This window comes from Notolabrus celidotus, chromosome 7 (genome assembly GCF_009762535.1).
Source record: "Notolabrus celidotus isolate fNotCel1 chromosome 7, fNotCel1.pri, whole genome shotgun sequence".
NCBI classification, from domain to species: Eukaryota; Metazoa; Chordata; class Actinopteri; order Labriformes; family Labridae; genus Notolabrus; species Notolabrus celidotus.
In genome coordinates this window covers 24,897,858-24,921,413 of record NC_048278.1, presented here as the reverse complement: position 1 = coordinate 24,921,413, position 23,556 = coordinate 24,897,858, and the positions used below count along the sequence as shown (strand labels likewise).

General features: G+C 41.5%; 2 protein-coding genes across 5 annotated transcripts in view; one reads left to right on the top strand and one right to left on the bottom strand.

Moving 5' to 3' along the window:
- Positions 1-13,661, top strand: part of frem3 (Fras1 related extracellular matrix 3) — a 33,048-nt gene extending 19,387 nt beyond the window's left edge. The window contains exons 7-24 of the mRNA XM_034687685.1: positions 4,609-4,758; positions 4,850-5,059; positions 5,324-5,521; positions 5,603-5,767; positions 6,127-6,309; positions 6,411-6,541; positions 6,991-7,149; positions 7,237-7,540; positions 7,633-7,764; positions 7,861-8,192; positions 9,912-10,104; positions 10,196-10,300; positions 10,611-10,738; positions 10,832-10,966; positions 11,316-11,442; positions 11,556-11,743; positions 11,836-11,982; positions 12,076-13,661. Coding sequence (XP_034543576.1) covers positions 4,609-4,758; positions 4,850-5,059; positions 5,324-5,521; positions 5,603-5,767; positions 6,127-6,309; positions 6,411-6,541; positions 6,991-7,149; positions 7,237-7,540; positions 7,633-7,764; positions 7,861-8,192; positions 9,912-10,104; positions 10,196-10,300; positions 10,611-10,738; positions 10,832-10,966; positions 11,316-11,442; positions 11,556-11,743; positions 11,836-11,982; positions 12,076-12,645 — 3,557 coding nt within the window. The 3' untranslated portion in view covers positions 12,646-13,661. The remainder of the gene's footprint in view (positions 1-4,608; positions 4,759-4,849; positions 5,060-5,323; positions 5,522-5,602; positions 5,768-6,126; positions 6,310-6,410; positions 6,542-6,990; positions 7,150-7,236; positions 7,541-7,632; positions 7,765-7,860; positions 8,193-9,911; positions 10,105-10,195; positions 10,301-10,610; positions 10,739-10,831; positions 10,967-11,315; positions 11,443-11,555; positions 11,744-11,835; positions 11,983-12,075) is intronic.
- A 30-nt stretch (positions 13,662-13,691) lies between these two features.
- On the bottom strand, positions 13,692-22,869 carry smarca5 (SWI/SNF related, matrix associated, actin dependent regulator of chromatin, subfamily a, member 5). Of its 4 annotated transcripts, XR_004631849.1 has the most exons (25): positions 22,601-22,868; positions 20,187-20,309; positions 19,926-20,092; positions 19,736-19,836; positions 19,551-19,651; positions 19,244-19,423; positions 18,392-18,547; positions 18,158-18,289; positions 17,981-18,049; positions 17,778-17,887; positions 17,447-17,673; positions 17,207-17,328; positions 16,946-17,098; positions 16,727-16,859; positions 16,463-16,611; positions 16,251-16,373; positions 16,053-16,160; positions 15,794-15,907; positions 15,563-15,685; positions 15,315-15,447; positions 15,098-15,216; positions 14,717-14,929; positions 14,518-14,628; positions 14,052-14,168; positions 13,692-13,961 (listed from the first exon to the last, which is right to left on the bottom strand). XR_004631849.1 is itself a non-coding variant. In XM_034687688.1 (24 exons), exons 1-24 carry the CDS (start codon positions 22,670-22,672, stop codon positions 14,103-14,105), a joined length of 3,105 nt encoding a protein of 1,034 aa, XP_034543579.1. In that variant the 5' UTR covers positions 22,673-22,868; the 3' UTR covers positions 13,692-14,102. The 4 variants fall into 4 exon arrangements, 2 of the variants coding, with proteins under 2 accessions (XP_034543579.1, XP_034543578.1); XR_004631848.1 differs by having other exon boundaries at positions 16,053-16,373; positions 22,601-22,869; XM_034687688.1 differs by having other exon boundaries at positions 13,692-14,168.
- Between the last annotated feature and the right edge of the window lie 687 nt (positions 22,870-23,556).

Sequence of the window (23,556 nt, the reverse complement as noted above, 5' to 3'; positions counted from 1 at the left end):
GGAAATATTCTATATAAAGACAAATAAATATAAATATAAAGATATATAAAGATAAACAGCATTGACTGTTTACAAAGGTTGACCACACATTTCCACCTTCTTCCATTGTTTAAAAGTGAGTCCAAAATTCCCCACATAAAAGGCACTGAAATCATTAATTAGTGATGCTTTTTGAAGCAGGAGTGATCAGCTAACCAAATCACACATGTAACTAGGCCAAGCTCAGAACAGAACAGCTTCTTGAGTCAGTTTGATGACACACACTTACAGAGTTTAGTGACTCTTGTCACGGTGAAGGTTGAGTTTTCTTTCTCAGTTTCTTCTGTACTCTACTAACATTGGGCACACAACGCTGCAGGGGTCACACTTCTACAGGGGGGCAGATGATCTTCAACAACCTGAGCTATCTTCATCAGGAGAAAGGCAGTGAATGAAACAAAATGCCCAAGCTACGCAACTTCAAAAAACACATGCAAAAGTCAGAACAAACACAACAGTGGAAATGCACTACAAATAAAAACGAGGGTTGTAAAAAGCTGAACTGCATTAACAGCAAAACACAGCAAATGCACAATGATAAGTCAAAAACACAACAAAAAGATAATAACAACAAAAGATAAACGCTGCAAATCAAGACTTTTTAACAGAGGTGCTTCAGTCTGCTAGGCAGAAAAGCTTTACTGTGACAGGGCAGAGAAGGAGACCAGACACTGAAAATGTTGTTTCGATTGTTAAGTGGCATAGTTTGATAGTTATACCCCTTTGTATTGCAAAAAATAACAAATTAACACTTAAACATAAATCAAAAGCTGTAAAACAATTGACCCCAAAAATGACTTTTTGCCAAATGAGTTTTGTGCTTCAGTCTCTCTGTTTCTCTTTGTATATACGCTAAAATAATCTATCTTAGGGTTATTAAAATAACTAATTGTCACCACATTGTCACTAATAATGAGTTCCTATTGTTCATAGTCTAAAGCAGTGGTAGCAGGTGTGGGTGATCCTGTTGCTCAGGGCTCCTTTGATGCTCTCTGGTGCCATTTCAGTATCTGAACACCATTAAGCCACAAAAAGTTCCCAGACAGACAAAATCACAACAGTCGCCAGAATAAAATCCCTCCATACTGTCCCGATATACTGCACTTTTCTTAATGGCTTTACAGTACTTTCAGGTCCATTAACCCTTCCTGTGCTGCTTTGTTTATACATTCTGCTTCATTTATCCAGCACACTCTGTCTGTCGCTCAGTGTTAGGAACAAGATAACAATAGACAGGTGTTGAGAAGTAGTGCTTGTTCTGTTACGCTGTAGTCTGTCTGACACATAAAAGGGGCTTTAAATCCCTCTGCTCCTCCAGCGACCCCTCGTCCTCGTCTGTATTCAGAGGAGCTCAGGGGAAACAGAGGGCATCCCTTTGTCTACAGAGACCAAAAGGCAGGTGGTGCAGAGAGAGGGACAATTGTGCAGGAAATCCAAATGAGTGGCATGTTTTTACTCTTTGCTCCTGTTAGGTGGTATTCAGGGCTGTATTGTCTGTTCTTGTTAAAGATACAACCCTTTGAACAAAAGAAAGAATCTGGTTTAAAGGCTATCAATCACATAAACGTCAGCAGTCTGATTTGATCTGTCAAACAGATGTCACAGACATTTGACAAATTATAGCCCTTGAATTCTTAAAATCCTTTCTTTTTTAACCATGAAGTAATTTTATCTTCCTCACACTCTGCTGTTCTTAAACACTTCACCAAGGCTGACATCCTGGACGTGCCTCTTGTAGAGCCATGTGGTCTTATGTCCATGACCATACCCTTTCAGTACCACATGATCTTGGCAATCGTCTTCTACTTAGTTTTTTTTCTCAAGGTGAAAAGTTACAATCTTTACTCCCTTGGTCAGTATTTGGAAATCATCCTGCCACCACGCATTGATGTAACTTTGAAACCCATAGATCTGCCTGCAAATGTGGGGCAAACCAGTTTCCTTTCAACATTTAACCCTGAAAAGAAATTTGTTGTTTTAAAGCTACAAAATTAACAAAAAAATTGCTCACAATTTTTAAAATCCTTTCTCTTGAGAGCAGGGCTTTTTCATTTGTTGTCCATACATTCATCTACTGTATAACATCTTCAGATGTTTCATTAACGCTAATTTCTATGTTGTTGTGACATGTGGTCCAAAGTCACATGACTATAACTCAAAATAATTCATTACCAAATGAGATCTATGTGTGGGAATCAAAGGTGTTACTGTAACATTCCAATAGTTTCATGACTGTACATTTGATTGGTAAATTCTAGGGTTAAAAGGTTTGATTCATATTTCCCTTAGTTTATATTTGGGAATCATTTCACCACAGCTAATTGATGTAAACATTTTCCACTGAAGCTACTACTCTTACAATTTGAGAAGAAAATTGTATTTTAAAATGATCAATTCCAAATTTTTCCAACAAGTTCTCTCACAGATTTGACAAATTGTGTCCCTTCAATTCTTTAGTTGCTTGTGACATTTCTCTTCTTTTTTTGCACAAGTATTAGAATTTGTCGTCCTTTCATTACTCATCTGTATTTCAAACTTTTAACCAAGGCTAATTTCCTGGACTTGCTTGTTTTAGTGACAGAACCTCCTAACCAATTTAAAGCAGGAGTACAATCAGACTTTATGTATAAATAATCAGCGTGCATTCCCAGACATGTGAAGAGACAAAAGAAGACTCCTCAGTGTAAACCTCTATTGTAGTTCTACTTCTTGGTGGGTCCTGAAGTAACACCCCTCCATAAATCTGATTCAGTGTGTGTATGAGTGTGTATGTGTGTGTGTAAAACCATCTGCGTGCCTGAGTAAACTTGTGGTTTGGACTCTGGCCAGCATCCAGCCTCCATTGTTACTGTATTCGTCTGGCTCTTCCTCACACTGATCTTTAAGGTTGCCATGTTGGCATTCACTCCCCCACCCCTCTACATCCCCTCTTTAACATCCTCCTTGGTACTAAATAGCTTGCTTGAAGGCTGAAAGACATTGAAAGCGTGCCAGAAACCCCTTTAGCATCAGTTGTCTGTTGAAGCATCAGTCAAACTTCTAAATGAAAGCAAAGATGTGCCATTTTTGCTCAACAGCACCATGAGAGCAAGTTGATCACAGTCACTAAACAGTATTCACACACATTTAAAGCAGACAAAATACAACATCGATAAATGTGACGAGTCTAGAGTGATAGAACCAAAATTCATTCATTGCTGCATGTGAACTATGTGTGTAGATACCTTGTTACCTTGTGCAAATATGTGATTGGTTATTTGTTTTACTTTGAATGTACAATGACAGCTACATTTAACATTTATGTGATATTGATAAATGCTAAAAGATAATCAGGAAATTTAACATGTCAAAATGTAGCCATTAGGGCCTGTGTCTACTGACAGTGTCTTTGGTGCGGGCAGCTGTTAAGTGGACACAGGCCCTTATACTACTGGTTGTACTACCAGAGGGAGCATCTTTCCAGATGTGTTCCAAAACTCAATATCTTCACTATATTTGACACATTATGGAGACCTTCAATCTGATTTGAAATGGCCTTGTTAATTTTTCCTGGGTCAAAAGTCAAATTTATGTGTCACCACCTCAGATGGGTTTAAATTGCTGCGCTACATTTCCTTGAAATCTACGTAATGCACCTCAAATTTTCTCCAAAGGAAAGTCTACAAATTTGCTATCAGGTTATTTAAAGCTTGAATTTATTGTCATGTCCCTTCACCACCTTTCAGTCTTTTGCATTTCCGAGATAGCTCTCATATCTCTTTCAAAATGCTGGTAAAACTTGGGACCATTGGAACATTGGGATGACCCCAGACCAAATTAGGCTTCTTTAGTAGTATACAAAATGTTTCATTGCCACTTTTAAAGAATACAGTTTTGTTTCATAAAAGTTCTCACTTCCATGTGAGATCTCTTTTTTGCTTGAGTTTATTTTCCAAGATAAAGCTTTAGGGCTGAATTTGCACCTCTATCAGTTGATCTCCAGGAGCACTGGCCTGACACAGTGTAATGAAAACACTCTTTATAAATAAGTGAGGACAGATGAATTGACTGTGTGTCCTAGGAGTCTGAATTCTTGCCCTTCTTACCTTTGCAAAGTAGACGGTTGCCTCTCTGTCTCTGCCAAACCTTCACCATACTGCTTATCAACAGCTCTATCATCAGAAACTGGGAACATCGCTTCAAAAGAGCATTTTACTCTGTGCACACACAAGCAAGCACCTTATTATTCAGGTGTATCCTCAGCCCTTTGGCGTTGAGTTCAGACAAAGCCGTCTGGATTTAGATAACCGGGGGAGGAAAGTTGAAGGAGAACAGGATAAGAGGGATGACAGCTATCTTCCTGTGCTGAGTCAGAAAGGAGGGAGTTTTCTCAGCTATTCATGCTAACTCACCACTGAACTTACTGCAAAAATACAAAATATATTGTCTATAAATACTCATAAGTAAACCACAAACATCCAGAAGGCCAGTCTTGGGCATCTTCTATGATCATTTTTAATTTACAGTAAAATGGAGCACTTCTTTAATCATTAAGCCATTACATTTTCTCATTATTCCCATTTCCCACAGAGCCGTCTCTGTATTTTGGAGAGCCTGAATATGTCGTGGATGAGAGTGCAGGCTACGTTGAGGTGAAGGTGTGGAGGACAGGGACAGACCTGTCTAAGACGGCTACTGTCACCGTCCGCTCAAGGAAGAGCGAGCCCGTCTCAGCAGAAGGTAAAGCTCAAAAGAGAAAGAAAGAATCAACAGAGTTAAGCTTGAAATTTGTGTCACATTGTCAGTTCATGGTTCTTTATATAACTTACAGCTGGATTGGACTACGTCGGCATCAGCCGGAACCTGGACTTTGCTCCCGGAGTTACGATGCAGACGTTCAGAGTGACCATCCTGGATGATCTGGGACAGCCAGATCTGGAGGGGCCTGAGATCTTTGACCTTGTGTTGAGAATGCCCATGAATGCTGTGCTGGGAGAACCAAGCAAGACCACCATCACCATCAATGATACATTCACTGACTGTGAGTGTCAAATGCATACAATACCTGACTCACTGTTGAATGTCTTTAACATTACAGTATATTCTCTATGAGACGTTGTGGGTCATGTTCTTTGAGTATCGGTAGTCTTACAAGATATGATAGTTTACAAAATCTGCATGAAATTATAAAAGGCGTAACAGCATTAAATTGGATTTAAATTATTTTATTTTATGCTAATGAACAGTAAAATAACTTGTCTACTGTTTGTAAACTTGTAATGATTTTATCCATGATTCTTTACAGTGCCAAAGGTTCAGTTTAAAGAAGGAAGCTACAAAGTGGATGAGTCTGACGGGGAGGTAACAGCTATAGTGTACCGCAGTGGAGACATTAGCATCAGGTCCACAGTGCGCTGTTACACTCGCCAAGGCTCTGCTCAGGTCATGATGGACTACAGTGAGAGGCCCAATACTGATGCATCAATCATCACCTTCCTACCAGGTGAGAAGTCTCTCTCCACCTTAATCTACCTTCGTCACTATTATCCTGCAAATTCTAATCTGTGTTAACCATTTTCTCCAGGTGAAACTGAGAAGCCGTGTGTGGTTAGCCTGATGGATGACTCGATCCATGAAGAGGATGAGGAGTTCAGACTTGTCCTGGGAAATCCCAAGAGCAAGTCTCCATATGGAGCTTCCATAGGGGAGCAGAAGGAGGCACTGGTCACAGTCTCAGACGGGAAAGACAGTACGTGCCTCACCAACATGTATTCAAATATCATTGATGTCGGGCAGAAAATGTGTACCTACATATTTAATCGCTTTCATTTTTTTCCATTAATCAATGCTGTTGATCTTCCTGAATGTCTTTCAGTCTGTCTTTTGAAAAATGTAAAAGATGAAAGTATTTTTAAAAAGCTTGTGGTTGAATCTAAAAACATTCTTTTGAACTTCCTGGAAAGTAGTGGTTTTGAAGATACAAGGTGCACAGAAAAGACAAAAACAATATTTTGATAAATTCCATGTCTGTATCTCTGCCAGTAAGTTTTAGAAAAGTTATGTATCTGTTGTGCTTTTTGCTCATGTGTGATTTTCCTCCTCTCCTAGAGCCGATTATCCGTTTCTCTGAGATCAAGTACAGCGTGCGTGAACCTCAGGTGAAAGGAAATATTGCTATTGTGAAAATTCCCATCCTGCGTGTTGGGGACACCTCAAAGGTCTCCGTGGTGAGAGTGCACACCAAGGATGGATCTGCAACCTCTGGAGAAGACTACAACCCACTATCAGAGGGTAAAAACCTGGATTGGTGGCTGTGCAGAGATATGGTGCCTTTTGATATGATTCCATGCTTGTTTATGATCATTGCTTACTTCATTGTCTCTGTGTTTTAGATGTTGAGTTCAAAGAGGGCGAGAAGGAACACTTTGTTGAGATTGAGATCCTGTATGATGGCGAGCGTGAGATGAGAGAGGCCTTCACTGTTCACATGAAGCCTGATGAAAACATGGTGGCTGAAATACAGGTGACACAAAGGCCACAAGGTCACACACACACACTAACAAATATAAACCGGTAGCAAGTCCTATATGTGCACACATACAGTGCTGCATATTTACCCACGTGAGCATGCGCCGTGTCATGTCAGCCCTGTGTTAAAATAGCCAAGCGGCAGCTGGCATTGCTGTCAGCACGCCTGAACCACAGAGTCTTATAAAAAGCTTTTCCCTGTGGAATGAGATGCTGAAGGGAATGTCCCAGCACCGCCAAACAGTAGACAAACCTAAAAACAGAATGACATTCTACCCATATACTCTACATCAGACATGCACTGATCACATGACAAATCCAAATTCATAAAGTTAACTTTACAAAAATTATTAATAAAGCTTAAATAAAAAATATATTTCTTCACATTTGACTCTGCTTAATTTTATCAGACTCGGCTAACATTGTCTTTCCTTTTCTTGCTAGATGAACAAGGCCATTGTGTACATCGAGGAGATGGACAGCGTGGCAGATGTTACCTTCCCTGCTGTGCCTCACGTGGTCTCCCTTTTAATGTATGATGACACAGCTAAAACCAAAGACAAGCCCAACCCTCCTAATGGCTACCCTGTTGTATGTGTGACGGTGAGTGTAGCCCTTCTGTTACTTTTAAGAACCACATTCGTGTCCAGATTACTTTAATTCAACATTTACCATTCTTTTCTCTTGCAGGCTTGCAACCCTAAGTACCATGACTTTGATAAAACCGGCTCCATCTGCTCTGCTGAGAACATCAATGACACTCTCACCGAATATCGCTGGCTTATCAGCGCTCCCACTGGGTCAGATGGAGTGACCAGCCCTATGAGGGAGGTTGACACCAATACTTTCTTCACCAACACCAAGTCCGTTACCTTAGATTCAATCTACTTCCAGGCTGGTTCAAGGGTTCAGTGTGCAGCAAGAGCCTTCAACGCCAATGGAGACTCTGGTCTGGAGCTGTCCAGCCCCATTGCGGTGATCAGCAAGGAAGAAGGTGAGTGAAGGACTGATGGGATATCGAGGCCTGGTTTAAATTTATGCTTGGGATAGAGTTCCATGAATGGACTAACTTTAAACTCTTTGCAGGTATGTGTCAGCCTCGTATCCAAGGCACTGTTGGAGCTGAGCCTTTTTCTGCTAAGATCCGCTATACCGGTCCAGATGACCCTGACTTCCCCAACCTCATCAAGCTGACTGTAAACATGCCTCACATGGATGGTGAGCAGTTAACACTTGTAGCATCCATTGCTCTCGTTATTACCATTAAGTAATCTAGACAAGGATGGAACATTTACACCTATTTATTTTCAACAGGCATGTTGCCAGTGGTCTCCACAAGACATATGTCCAACTTTGAGCTCACCCTGAGCCCAGACGGCACACGTGTTGGCAACCATCGATGCTCCAACTTGCTCGACTTCAATGAGATCCAGACAGGCCATGGCTTTATCACAGATGCAACAAAAAACCCTGAAATCATTGGCGAGACTTCACCCTACCAGTACAGCCCTATCATGCGCTCTGCCAACTCTCTGCGCTTCTACAGAAACCTCAACCTAGAGGCCTGTCTGTGGGAGTTCACCAGCTACTACGACATGTCAGAGCTGCTGAATGACTGTGGAGGATCTGTTGGCACTGATGGACAGGTAAAAGAAACATGAAGACAAAAAAACCCATTAAGATAGAATCATTTTTGGGCCAAATCATCTGTGAATACACATGAGGCATTGTAGGTATTCATGCTAATCATCACAGCAAGTCCAACTTCGGTAAACTTTGACAAACAAATGTACACCAGTGGCTGTTTACTGTTTACAAATTTGCAGATCCAATATGGTGGATGCTTATGAGGTTTATTGGCTTAGTAGTGTTCTTTATTATTATTTGAGTCTACTTATGGAGTATGAACAGTTTAAGAATTAAAGAATGGAAGCAGATTTTGTAACCAAAGAGTAAATTGATGAACTTTGTCTTTGAATAGTCTCAGTGAACTCTTTTCCCCCTGTGTCTGATTTAACCAGCTTGCAAACTGCCTGTTACTGATATCTGGCAAGCTAGCTTTTTCAGAGAGTTTTGTCCTCCTTGTACTCTTAATTTGAAAACTGTCTTGATTAAAATTATGTACGATACAAAATGCTGTAGTGACCTACAGTGGTAGCATATTCCTAGAGTTGCCACCCATCCCGTTTTTCCCAGAATAGTTCTCTTTTTTCACCAGCTGTCCTGGGAAAATAAAAATCTTTCCCGGGACACAATTTGTCCCGTTTTTGGGGAAAATGCAAAAAAACCTAACTTGATTTTCTTCGATCTGTAGTCTAGAAAGGTACGCTGTGCTTCTGCAGCTATTTAAAATTGTCTTCCCGTCTATGCGTATGTCACACGCATGCGCCCTAGTGCTCAAAGCAGCTCAAGTAGGGAGGGAAACTTGACCAAAGAGAGACAGCAATCTGAATTGACTGACATGCTCCACACCGAGTTCTTCTTTTCACCAACTTTTGGCATCTTCATTTAAAAATGGAAGGAGAGACGACTGAGGAGGAAAGAGATGGAGCAAATACATGCAAGCCACCAGCACGTAAAAAAACTGATATACTAGTAACAATCCTGACTGGGCAACACTGTCAGAGTTTGAATGGGTACGGACGACCCAGGGAGACAATTTTCAGCCACATTCTTTTGGTGTCCGGCGAAAAACTCCGTAAAATATGAAGGGAAAAACGCACTGGAAATCCACGCAAAAACAAAAGCACCAAGCTGTGGTATCAAACAAACAAAAACAGGCAGTCATGGTAACTTTTATGACCAAAAAAGGTTCACCAGAAGAAGGCAAGATTGCAGCGTCAAAGCTAACCAGTGTCCTATGTCTGAATTTTATGTTCATTTGGTCATAGTAATAGTGGCCGAGCCCTCCGCCCCAAACAATTAGTGTCCCTTCTTTTCACAAATCCAAGGTGGCAACCCTACATATTCCCCTCTGACCGGGTTAGCTTGTAAGCTACATTAGTAAGTTAGCTACCACAGATAGCTTGGCTCAATTCTCTATGAAAGAAGAAACAAAAACTGGTGCACAATTCAGTAAAGCCAAGAGCACAGACAATAGAGATAAGTTGAGCTTTAGTAAGCATTTACTTTGCATTAGCATACCTCTGGCTAGCTTGTTATTAGGTAGCTTACAAACTACAGTAGTTTAGTAACTAGAATTCACTTAATAACTGTCACTAAGCTTTTTGAGCCATATATTTTACAAAGATGTGTAGTTGAATTCATTCAGCCTCTTTTTAGCGATAAGGCCTTCACAGTCATGAAGATAGCTGTTGCATTTATTACACAAAGCTTTGACTATGTCTGACTTCTTTCCTACTTAGGTGCTGAACCTGGTCCAGTCCTACGTCACGCTGCGTGTTCCTCTGTTTGTGTCCTATGTCTTCCACTCTCCTGTGGCTGTGGGAGGCTGGCAGCACTTTGACCTCCAGTCAGAGCTCAAACTCACCTTTGTGTATGATACAGCAATTCTGTGGCAGGACGGCATTGGCAGCCCACCTGAGGCTGAGCTACAAGGTATGTTCTGTGAACCGTGCTAACCCCTGCGGTTGCTTATAGAAGGATGCACTTGTTAAACCCTGTAAAATGTTATTCTCTCTTCTTACAGGAGCCATGTACCCAACCAGTATGCGTATTAATGAGGAAGGACGTCTGGTGGTACACTTCAAGACAGAGGCTCGCTTTAGGGGACAGTTTGTTATGTCCCATGCAGGTAGGAGGATGACACCCACACACACAAACATGCCCTTAACCTATCAAGTGTGGTCATTCTATACAGATACCTCTTATTGGATTACCCTGTACCCATATCCTCTCATCTATTTCTGGAGTTCTACATAAGGGGTTATTTCTGTGTGAAAGTGAAAGAGGTCATTTCAGCAAACGTCAAAATGACCCTGCAGTGTTGAGAGTTAAAAAGCAAGTGGCACAAGCAATGTAGAGGTCAATCTATAAACAGTAAGATGTAGTTTGGACACAATGCAGCTGAAAAGATTTATGACAGTACACATGTTTGTTTTCAGGAACCAGTGTGTCATCCATGGTGATGTGTGCTGACCACCCTGGGTTGACATTCACGCTCTCCTTGGTCAGGACTGAGCCTACTTACAACCAGCCCATGCAGCAGTGGAGTTTTGTCTCAGACTTTGCTGTGAGTTTGTAGGCACTCAAAACTTTCCAGATGTGCTGATAAATAATCTGAAATGTTATTAACAGCTTCAACATTGTCTCTCTCCCCCGATAGGTGCGAGACTACTCAGGGACATACACAGTAAAGATGGTCCCCTGCATTGCATCACCCAATGGGGAGTTCAGCATCCCTCCTGTCTGCCACCCAAGAGAGCCACTTACATTTGACATGGACATTCGCTTCCAACAGGTTAGTGTGGGCATCCTGACAGAAATACAGTAAGAGTTTTAACTCCAATCAGGATCAAAACAAGTTCACAAATTGTTTTGTACAAAATGAGAACACAAAAATATCTTCTTTACAAGTTCTTCGACTAAAATAATAAGATGGATGTGTTTTGATTGTTCCAGGGAAGAGAAATTCTAGAGTCTGAAATTCTATCTATCTAATTTATTCACAGGTTCAATAACCTTACCCTGAAGGCAGATTTTAAAAGCTATAGGACTTTTGGTTATGACAGGGGGTTTCTGCCACGTCTGAATCTTCCATGAAACCTCGAATACGTCCCGTGAATGGTTGCCTTTGTTCTGTCCCCTAGGTGAGCGACCCAGTTGCAGCCGAGTTTAGCCTCAACACTCAGATGTTCCTGCTGTCAAAGAGGGAGCTGTGGTTATCCGATGGCTCCATGGGCTTTGGTGAAGGGACTGATACTGCATTTTCAGACGGTACAACACTGACACCTAATGGATTTCAGTAAACATTACAACTGAGAACAACATACCCTCAGATAATCCTGTGTTGTTGTTTAACTAATACTTGAATGTGTTCTTAACTTCAGGCTCCTCTATCTATGGCCGTGTGATGGTGGACCCAGTTCAGAACCTGGGTGACTCCTTCTCTTGCAGTATTGAGAAGGTCTTCCTCTGCACTGGAGCAGATGGCTACGTCCCGAAGTACAACCCAACTAACAAGGAGTATGGCTGCCTGGCAGACGCTCCTTCTTTGCTTTACAGATTCAAGATCTTGGTAAGATTCAACAAATCCTCCTTATTTCAGGGAGTTTTAGGGGCGAAAAGTCAAGGGACCTCTTTCTGATCTTCATTTGTGTTCCTCTTCAGGACAAAGCCCAGCCAGAGACTCAAGCCTCAGCGTTCGGTGATGTTGCCTTTAAGGCCACACTGGCTCAAGACACACCTGGAGGTCTGCCTTTGATCAGACAACCGGGATCAGATGGTTTCACACTGTCCTCATCTCCACTTTTCCAGGTTTGTATGATTCTCAAAATACACTTTATTCATTTCTAGCATCATCACAAAACTTAACATGGAAGAAGACACTAAATGTATTTTCATCCGCAGGTGGCTGCTGGCCGAGAGTGGTTCATCCACACTATTTACACAGTCCGCTCCAGAGAAAATGCAAACCGCAACATTGGAAAGCGCAGTCTGGAGTACCTGCATCACAGCATGTCTTCAGTTGAGCATCCTGGTACTTCCGATGTGGCCATCAACCGACAGCGTCGTGCTGCCCCTGCTTACTCAAGCCCTACTGTGATCCAGGACATTGGAATAGAAAACAACCGAGGCACCAACATCCAGCACATCTCCCTGGACCGAGCAGACCGCATGGTGGTCAGCCAGCGCCAGCCCTTGTCCCCTAATCGTGACGCCCTCCTGGAGCGCCCCCTGCTGGAGAGTTCTGGCAGAGAGCCGGTCGACACCTCCACCCTGCCCATGTTAGTTGGCCTCGCGGGTCTGATCCTCCTCATCTGCCTCATCGCTACCGTTGTCCTTCTGCTGCTGCGGCGCAAAAAGAGGGAAAAGAAGACCCAGCTGCCTCCTTACACTTCCTCCTCCTCTTCTGCCTACAATGGCTACAGCCAGGGCTCAGCAAGCATGTGGAGCAGCTCAGACAACTCTGAGGTCTAAAAGTGGAACCCCCATCCACCTTAAAACGCCTGCCCCTTATTAAAAATAGACTATGATAGTCTCCTCCACCATTGTGCCTTCACAGCCCAACTTTTGTAGCACTGAATAGCACCCAGTACAACCTGTGGACAGCACATTATGTCAGTGCTCGGGGCCTAAACGCAGAGAATGCACCAGATTTCAGACTTATCTCTGATAATGGTTAGTTCTTGCTCTAATGTACAGTAGGTTTTTGCAAACTACTCTGATTGATGGATGTATGAGGAAGCCCCTAAAAGTGATTTATTATCTGCTTTATTGGTTGCCAAGTTGTAAAAAATCCTGCTTTTTTGTCCAATTTCTGCAAATGCATGAAAACCCCAATTGAGAAAATGCAATCATTTCAGTGAATAGCAACCTTCTTCGAATTGAATGATAGGAAATAATTTTCTATGTTGCTCCTTTAAAAATAGTCTACCAAGTTTTTTATTACTGAAATTCAATGTTTTATTTGTACGGAGTCGAGGCAAAATGGACTGAATGTTAGTTGAAGCTGACCTTAATGAATGACAGTGCGATAAATGATTTTTTAATATTGATAATTTACTATTGTGCCCTAAAAAGCCTGCAGTATACCTACCCACTGCTGAGTAACAATACCAATACAAGGACACTGAAAGGGATTGTAAATGTCATTTTTGCTTTTTAGGATGCAGAAATTTTCACTTTTTAAAACTTTTCTTTCAGGTCAATGTGACTGAACAGATGCAAAACGTTCTGTGTACATATCAATGTCGGACTATGAGAAAAGGTATTATTTCACCCTGGTAAAACTTGAAAATATGAACTATGTCTTTCTGGTCTGTTGATACAAGTCCTGAAATAACATGCAGTAAAAGTTATATTTTTATCTCCTGCAGCTGACAGTATATTTTAATGTGCCAACTGTTGCTAGACTTGTATGACTTATTCATTTGTGACAAGAGTTTGGATGTATTTACACTTCAACTGCCAAATATAAATGTCATTTTTTTGAATGAGTGTCTTATTTACTTGAGAGCACACAGTTTTTAAAAAATGGGAAGTTTATTTATGATGTTCAAAAAGACATTTTCTACTTCACATAGGAAGATAAATGAACAAAGTCGTCTTCAAAGTAAAAAGGGAACATGTTGTATAGAGCAATGGAATGTAGTACAACCAACAGGCATAAATACACTTATTTCAATTTAGTACTAGTAAAAAAAAAACATCTAGCAAACAAACTAAACCAGCACAGCTGCAGCGTCTAGGTAAGAGACAACAAGGCAGGCTTGCAGAGGAGCACTCCCTATGACCTAAAACAATGAGATCAGTCCATCAGAGGGTTTTACACAGTACATTATCACAGCCTGTTAAACAAACACAGACACGAGGACTAACCATACCAGAGCTGGCTGCCGCTCTCTTTATGCAGTAGATTCAAGTTGTTGACAGCTTCACAATTTGAGCTTTTTCCTTCGTCCACGGCCGTCTGGGGTTCCCTCTGACTTCCGTTTCTGGGCCTGGGGAAAGGAAAACGCTTGTCATGAGAAACTTAACTAGCAGTGACGTAAAATGTAATGCCTGTACTTCTTATGTGTTTCCAGCAAAGATTATTAAAATTAGAAAAATAAGAGTTCCAAAAGTGTCAGGGCAGATTTCTTTTTTCAATACGGCAGATTATTTTGTCAGAGATAAAGCAAGTTCAGACTGACAACTGCAGATTTGAAAAAGGAGAAATTATAACAAGATTTTAATAGAATAACACTTTAATTTTCAAGATCTTGGGGTTCTATCTTCTATATAGGAACTCAGTTGGCATTAGTAAACAAGACACTTGCTTCTGGTAAATTGAGATCATTTTTTACTTACCGAAGCAGACTTAGGGCCTCGTTTCTTTTTCTCAGCCTTCTCTCTCTCCTCCAGCTCCATGTTCTCCCTCTCGATCAGTGTAATCAGGGTGTTGCATCGCCTCTGGAGCTCCTACACACACACACCAAACAAAACTTAGATTTCGAGGCATTTTTGAAGTAAAAACAGGAGAAAAAGTACACTATACACTTTAAGTTACCATAGCAGTCCTGGATTTGAGGAACCAGTCAAAGCGGAACTGAGGCGAGTTGCGGATGCACTGACGCAGCTCGTCGTACACGCTCTCCTTGTCGAAGCCGAGCTTGTGGAGCATACAGATGAGGAAGCGGTCCTCCTCCTCCGTGTAGTTCTTTCCTTTGTTAGTGCCATAGGAGATACGGAGCTGATGGAAGGGAGCCTTGTAGCGACCAATCTGTGCACAGATGAAAACCATGTTGAGAGACCACTCATTAACCGGGAAGAGAGGATAATGTGATGAAGATAATGAAGGGATGAGCAAGATTATGAGTGTTTAGCACACGGCTTGATGAAATAAAGCTAAGTAGGTAGTTAACGGCAGAAAGTTGAACAGGCAGCTTACCTTTGAGTCAAGTGCTTTCTTAATGCTAATCCTCCTCTGGATCCTGGCCTCTCCTCTCTCTATCTGCGCCATGATCTTCTCAATGTCCTGCAGCTCATTGCAGCGCTCCCAGAACACAGCTGGAGGAAGAAACACAAAAAGAAATTCACTCAGTATGCAAAAGTCATCAAAAGTTTGGGTTTGCTTCTTAAAAAAGGACTAACTCAAAAGTCATTACCAGAATACTCCATGACTTCCTCTGGAGTTTTTCCCTCAACCTCTCTGGCAATGTTCTCGATGTCGTCTCTTCCCCACTTCTCGTTGGCTTTGATGAACTGGTTGAAGTCACGTTTGTTCCAGATGGTAAATCCCTGTAATAAAGATAAATTCATCAACATGTGGACAATCTAGATCCAGGCACAACTGATGTAATTTTGTCCTGTGACTTGTTTTGAACTGACTGTATTTAGCAGGAATAAGCTGTACCTGTTGCAGCAGGTTCTCCTTCTCCTCCAGTTCCTCCTCTGTGAGAGCCTCTGCCTCATCGATCTTAGCCTGCTCTTCTTTCTGGACCTGGGCTGAGTTTGGCGTGTCCGGATTACGGGGAACCTAAAGATGCACAACACAGATTGATTACAAGGCATTTCTAGAGCTCTTCTGAATCCAAACATAAAGTTATAAACACAAATTGTGCCTTATATGAAAACAACTTTGTACCTTGTAGCCTATGGTCTTCCTGTAGAACAGAATTTCCTTTTCTAGAAGCTCAAAGAGACGAGGAGGGAAGAACTGGAAGTCCTGAACATTTGGCTGCTTGGGAGGACGAGGAGCCTGGGAGATGGAATCAAACAATCATATGTTACACCACTTCTGCATCATCAGAGGTTACTGCAACAGATTCTGTTACATGATGCCCTGATGCCCTGTTTCTGATGCCCTTTATCCTGAGAGTGTAAGGAGAGTGACCTGTCATTACCTTGGGTGCTTTGGGCTCACTGACTCGCAGAGCTTCTCTGAAGTAAGCATCCACTGCGTAATTGGCTTTCCTTTCTCTCTTGGGTGGCTCGATCCAGTTTGTTATGACCTGAGGGAAGATGAAGAAATAAAGTAAACTCAAATGTTCCTGTTGATGGAATATGGCAGCAAAAGGCTGGTTGATGTTGTTGATTGTTACCTTTTTCTTCTCTCTGTAATCCTCTCCTTCGAATGTGTATACGCTGCTGTTCTCTGTGTCCATGGTGAAATTTCTCAGAGAGCTCTCCCCCAGTGAAGACATCTTCTCCTTCATCTCTATGGTCTGGTAAATGAAAGGAGCAGAATGTTGATTTTATGGACAATTTACAGCCTATCGGTAGACTTCTTGTAAAACAATGCATTTAAACTCACCTTTTTTTCCCCTCTCTCTAGAATTTCATCGATGTCATCATCTGTGATTTCGCTCTCTTTGGAAGCGAACACGTGTGTGGCACCGTGGCGGATAATGGACAGCATTTCGTCCTTACCCAGCTTGTTTGCACTTGGATCCACAAGTCTTCCTGTTAAACAAACATGAGACATTTTGGTGGATCAGTGAAACTGTAATCTACTGTTGATGCTTTCTGTTATGTACACACTTTAAATATCTCTAAGAAGTCAGGAATGATTAGATACCTTGCTGGATGACAATGGAGTCCAGGCGCAGTTTCATCTCAGCCCTCTCCACGATCCTCTCCTCCACTGTGTTTTCAGTGATGAAGCGAAAGACGCGGACCTGCTTCTGCTGACCAATCCTGTGAGCTCGATCCTGAAGTGAAAGATGAATCAGGTTAGGCCACTTGTATCTGAAGTTACACAACACCAATGCTCATTTTTGTGAGGTGACTAACTAACCATGGCCTGAAGATCCACTTGAGGATTCCAGTCAGAGTCATACAGGATGACCACATCAGCTGTAGCCAAGTTGATACCCAGACCTCCAGCTCTGGTGCTCAACATAAAGAGGAACTTAGCGCTGTTGGGCTCGTTGTATGCGTTGATAGAGATCTGAAAACACACAAATGCAAGAAATTGAGATTTCATTTTCTAGAGCGAGTGATTCCTCAACATAGATAAGTCACTGATCAGCCGAGTCCTCCCTTACAAGTACCTCACCTGTCTCTCTTCGTGTGGGGTCTGGCCATCCAGACGACAGTAGCCATAATTCCTCCACATACAGTAGTCTTCCAAGATGTCCAGCACCCTGGTCATCTGACTGAAGATGAGCACCCGAGAACCTGGATAGAAGGAAGGACGGCGGGGTAAGTCAGAATAAAAAAGTCTTGTTTAAAGATGGCTTTAGAGGAAACAAAATGTGTGTATAAATGAGGGAATATAAAAGGAAATTCTTCATACCCTGCGCCTTCATTTTGGGTAGCAGCTTGTCCAGCACCGCCATCTTACCACTGTTCACCACCAAGTGGAGGTCAGTGGTGTAGGGGGGACCGGGCTCAGCTCCATCGAACAAATATGGGTGGTTGCAGCACTTCCTCAGCTGCATGAGAACATTCAGCAGACGCATCTTGTCCATCTTACCCGCCGAGTTCAGGATGTCAATGTCCTTCATCAGAATCTTTGTGTACCTGTTGCATTGGGACATAGGTTACACATCAGTGTCATTAAACTGTGTAGAACAAAATGTTGAGGGATAATTCTAAGTATGTAAAGATAAAAAAAGGATCCTTACCACTCTCGCTGCATCTTACTCAGGCCAACATACATCTTGATCTCTTTTTTTGGGAGCAGGGTCTTTTCTACGTCGGCTTTAATACGTCGAAGCAAGAAGGGCCGAAGAACCTTCACGGGAAGCAGCAGATCAGAAGATTGTTTAACACAAATAAGACTAAAGCATCTTTTAAGATGAAGATACAAAGATTATTCAATACTTACAGTGTGAAGACGTTCAACCAGCTTCTGATCTCCCAGGCAGTTGTTTGTGTCAAACCAGGAGTCAAAGTCCTTTGGGGAACAATTGAATTAGTCAGAGCAGAATCATTTGAGCTCAACTTTGGTCGAAGTGGGTGAACATTCTGGTGAAATGATCTGTGTATCTTGGGCATTTCTCACCTCTGCTGAGTTGAAGACATCAGGCAGCAGGAAGTTCAGAAGAGCCCACAGCTCGTGCAGGTTGTTTTGCAGGGGTGTTCCAGTCAGCAGCAAACGATTGGTGGTCTTAAATTCGCGCACAATTTCTGACAGCTACAGTAAAAAAAGAAAAGAAAATGGTGCAGAATAAGTCATCTATTGAAGTGATTCTTACAACTGTGTATGATATCTTCTCTACTTTGTTAGCCGTCTGACCTTTGATTTTTCATTCTTGATCCTGTGGGCTTCGTCGATGACCAGGTATCTCCAGTTAAACTTCTTGAACACGGCTTTTTCAATGATGAGCATTTCGTAGGATGTGACACAAACATCCCACTCCCCAGGCAGCAGCACATCTCGGATCAGGGCATTCTGAAAGTGGAAAAAAATAAAAAATACTCAGCAATTTTGTTGCTATTGTTTAGTCAGCGAACAGCTGGAAGAGTATCACTTAGTAAGCACATTTTCATGTTGGCCTGAGCAGAAAAAAGAATACAACAACCAACAAGGCAACTTTAACATTAACTAGCTCAAACAGGGAGTCTATAATAAAAAAAATATTGTGCATGCTGTTATCCCCTCACTATTCTTTCTTACCTCCTCCACAACAACAACAACAGTACAGTCGGTTCATCCACTCTTTTCCTTAAAACTCAGTTTTGCTGTGACGTAGATAAATGCATGTAACACTCAGCATAATATATCAGGGAAAGAACAGTCAAATAATCCTTAGTGTCTGTTTATAGTACTGTAAATCTAAGCTGGGGAAAACCCAAACCATATACAAGTTTCAGTACTTTTACACAAATAGTCCATCCTAGTTCAAAGTGTACAAGTGCAATCATTCTCTGGGTTAGTCATCTACAAACTGCAAATCTGAAATAGTGGTTCTGCACAAAAAACTCAGACTTTCATATTTGAAAAATTGGGCTACAATGCTAAGATTTAGTAAAGGTAGTTAATTTAAACTCTCACAACCATACAAACAGGAAGTGTTAAAATAATACTCATGTTGTTGTTTTCAGTTATGTTTGGTGTTTCAGATCACACCATTCTAGCTCAGCCTACCCTCTGTTCTCTGTCTCCTATCAGGCAGACTGCCCGCAGTGAAGGCACCCATCTCTTGAACTCATTCATCCAGTTGTAGAGGGTGGACTTGGGCACCAGCACCATGTGGGGACCAGGGATGTTTCTGTAATGCTTCATGTATCCTAGCAGGGCGATGGTTTGCAGAGTCTTCCCCAGACCCTGAGAAAAAAAGACAGCAGTAGAAGTGTTAAATAGGGCAGTGGTGAAGGCATGATGGTAGGGTAAAGCTACTTTTCAGATGTTTTGAAATGTAGATCTAATCATTCTGAAAAAAGAAAACACTGACCATCTCATCGGCAAGGATGCCGTTGATGCCGTTCTCATACAGGGAAATGAGCCAGTTCAGACCGCGGACCTGGTAGTCTCTCATTTTTCCTGTTTTGACGTCTAGATGATAAACAGGGAAACTCACAGTTACATCTTTCGTTCATCATAATCAGTAAATATTCTATGATAAAGGACTCAGCTTACAGGAGGGAGAGTCATCGAAACGGGTGCAGATATTAGTTGTCTTGGTGCTCTCGCTCAGAAGCTCTTCATCCTCCTCTTGCTCTGTGCGACGATGTCGGTTGCTGTCAAACAAAATAAAAATGAAGTCAAAATCAAAGAAGTAGTAAAAACACCAAAAGGAAATTAATATGTATTTTGGATTTGTACTCACTCTCCAGCAGACAACAGGTTTTGTTTTTCGTCTTTCTTGATGCGAGGGCGCCCTGGCTTCATCTTCAGGGGTGAGGTGGGAGTCTTCTGTGCGGCTGGTTGGATAAAGTGAGCAAATAACTCTGTTTGCTTCAGCAGGTACTCAAATCTGTTGGTCCGGTCTGTTTGCTGTGTGCACAAGATGATAGTTTAGTAAACGTATTCATGCAAGAAAAGACCAGTTAGCCATGAAACATACGCAGAAGAAAAGGAGAACACTTACCACTTTCTCTTCATAACCAGGATTGGCATCTTTAGTTTTGGAGGAGGAGGGGGATGCATCTTGTCCATCAGGACCCGCATCTGAGGAAGACTCTTTTCCAGCATCTGAAGAATCCGACTTTTCCTGAAGAGCAAAAACAAAACAGAATGCAGTCATGTTTAGTGGCGATACTCATTTACATTTTTCTAACAACAGCAAATAGGTACAAACAAGAAAAAGGAGCAGACTTATTCTGGTCTAGTTGTTCTCTAGAGCAAGTGGAAGACAGATACTCTCTTCACTTATGGATATAACATCTGTAAGTCTCAATATACCACAGGTCTCCACGAGCGCTTTTTTTTTCTCAGCTGCTAGAATGATTCTGACCCAGATGCACTCCCGGCTGACACCTGACCACGTTCACATGTTTATTTTTCTCAATAAGTATGAGTAGACCGAAAACTGGACACTGTGAGTCCATAATATGATCCTGTTGCAGTAAATCCACGTGTTGATGTCTGAGTCTTCACATATGACCATGCATCCGCTGAGATTATTTAAGAGTCTGCTCCTCACGTTGATATTCAGCGTGTTTAATATTTGGAACACCTCAATATGATCCATAGCTGTTTAATACCATCAGTTATATACATTGTGTCGTGAAGGAGAATTTGATTTAGGGGGAAATAACGCATTTGGCATTATTTTTGACATGGAAAACGTTCATGTTTCTTTAATGATTAAACAATAATCGATCGTTAACATTTCCAAAGATCGATCAAGGAGAAAACTTGAAATTTACATCCCTAAAAAGCTTTACCTTATTTGTTTTAATATTTAATACTTTCATTTGGGAATCATTCACTTTCTATTTCTTGATAATTCCTCTGAGCTGCCATAGACATCCTCCAGCTGCAGACGTTCTGGACTCCAGCTGATACGGGCGTGCTGGAGTCCAGCGGCAACAGCTTCTACTACTCGTCTCATTACAATCACCTCTCTCTCTCTTACTCCCCTCTATCCATCTTTCCAGACCCAACTCGGTCGAGGCATGATGGCTGTCTAACATGAGTCTGGTCCTGCTGAAGGTTTCTGCCTGTTAAAAAGGAAGTTTTTCCTCACCACTGTAACTAGCTTAATACTGCAATGCTCATGATGGATTAAGGTGGGGTCAGACTGAGTCTTACCCTGTCTTGAAGTTGGGTCTCTGTTCATAATTTGACATGGAGTATGGTCTAGATCTCCTATGTTTGTAAAAGCGTCTTGAGATAACGTTTGTTGTGATTTGGCGCTATAAATATAAAGGTTAATTGATTGATTGATAATTGTTCCGAAATTTTCCAGCAAGGTATTTTTGTGCAGTCATTTTTAGTCTTTTTGCAAGATACTGAAAAAAGTGTGCAGTGGTTTTATTTGAGTTACAACACGCCTTAAAAATGAAAAAGGATTCCTTTGTTTTCAAAGAAATGTAAGAGTAAAATATTATTGTTACCGTCCATATCTGAGAATTGAAATAAAATAGTTAATTAAATTTTGAGTTCAATCCAGTTTTCTTGAAAATCATTAAAGAATCATGAGTGAATCGTATCGTGAACCAAAAAATCGTTACATCCCTCGTTACTAGCCAAATGTATACATCACATTTTCCTACAATGCTATATGTATTAAGTAACATGTATACTGTCTTGATTTCGTTTTTCCAGGACTATTGAACATATCAGTGAGTATCTGTCAACACGCAGACCAACTTTCTTGCCAATTTCAGTGCATTTACTTCCGTTTGACAGCTGACTTAATCCCGTTTGTTGTACTTTCTCTTACTAATACTACTTTCCTCACGTGGGATCAATAAAGTTTGTTTCATCTGATCTTTAATTCATACACCGTACACCAAAACCCCCACTCAGTCTCTGACGGTTTCCAACAAAAGTAGCGCGAGGATGAAGTGGCAGCATCATCATCCCTCCTTAGTTAGGACACCATTAGTACCGCCGCACTGTTCCACTGAACACAAAGGCGCAGATGGGACAGCTGAGCGGGCTGCTGCTCTCTACTTCTTCTCACGAGGTTTTACAAAAGCCAACAGGCTTGAAAGCAGCTTTATACGTGAAACTAGGTTGGGTGTAAACTTTTCAATTGGTTATGAATGCATGTCTAGTCGGGCTAAGCTAGTAGTATGAGCGCTTATGAAACAGGCTGGCCTTGTCGCTGCTCTGAGACTGGAGGAGACCGAGCTGCTGTTGTTGTGAGCTAGCTAACCAGCTAACTAGCTTCACCACCACCACACATAAACACTACTGAAGTAAACGTTGACGTTCCAAGACTATGAAAACGTGTTGTAAGGGGCTTGGTGCGTTATATTTGAAGACATTGTCGGTCTATTAAAGATGTAAATCGCACAAGATGAAGACAATGCCCACGTTAAAGCGTCTCACCTCTGCTCCTCCGGCTTCTTCAACTTCAGTCGGCTCTTCCCGCAGTTCTACGCAGTTTTCGCTTTCGGACATTATTCACGATTTTCCTCTTCGGTTTAGATATTTTGTACGTTACTTGGTTCCCGGTGTGGTCCCGTACAAGAGCCGTTGGAGATGATCCGAACTTACTGACTGTAAAAGAGAACTATCCAGTTGTTTATAACCAAAGACACACCGGTTGGTCACGGGCAGCACGTTCGCGCTAGCAAGGCTTTTTTTTTTCTCGAGCACCCGCGCTCTCAGCGCTGACGTCAACCCGTTATCGCGAGACTTGGCCATGGCACCTTCAAAGATAGTTGGATGACTGAAGACTGAAGACTTGATGACAAACAAGATGAATTGAAGAGCTATCTTTTCACACGTATATGTACAAATAAAACCACCATAATACAAACAAAATAAATATTGATTGTTTATACATGGGTGTGATAATTGTGCAAAGTATTTTCATGTATATGTGCAATGTAATTACCACCTTTGATAAATTCAAGATTCACGATTCAAGAAAGCTTTATTGCCAAGTGAGCTTGCATACACAAGGAATTTGACGTGGTGATTGGAACACTGGTACTTAACAACAAGACAGTAAGGACATAACAAGACAGTAAGGACAATAAATATATATAAACCTAGACACAAATCCGAAAAATTTTAAATTGAAAAATTATCTGTAGAAAGAAAGGTATAGAAGAACTTTTAAAGACATGCAATAAGCCTAAGCCAGAGTGCACATGCAGTAGATAAATATAATATTAAGGTATATTATGGAATAATTAACAATATTGCACATGGATATTGAGGTATTGCACCGGAAATCAAAGTATTGCACATGTATGTGAAATATCACAGGAGTCTTTAGTGGTTTACAGTCTAATTGTTCATGAGGGATATGGCCTGAGGGAAGAAGCTGCTCCGCT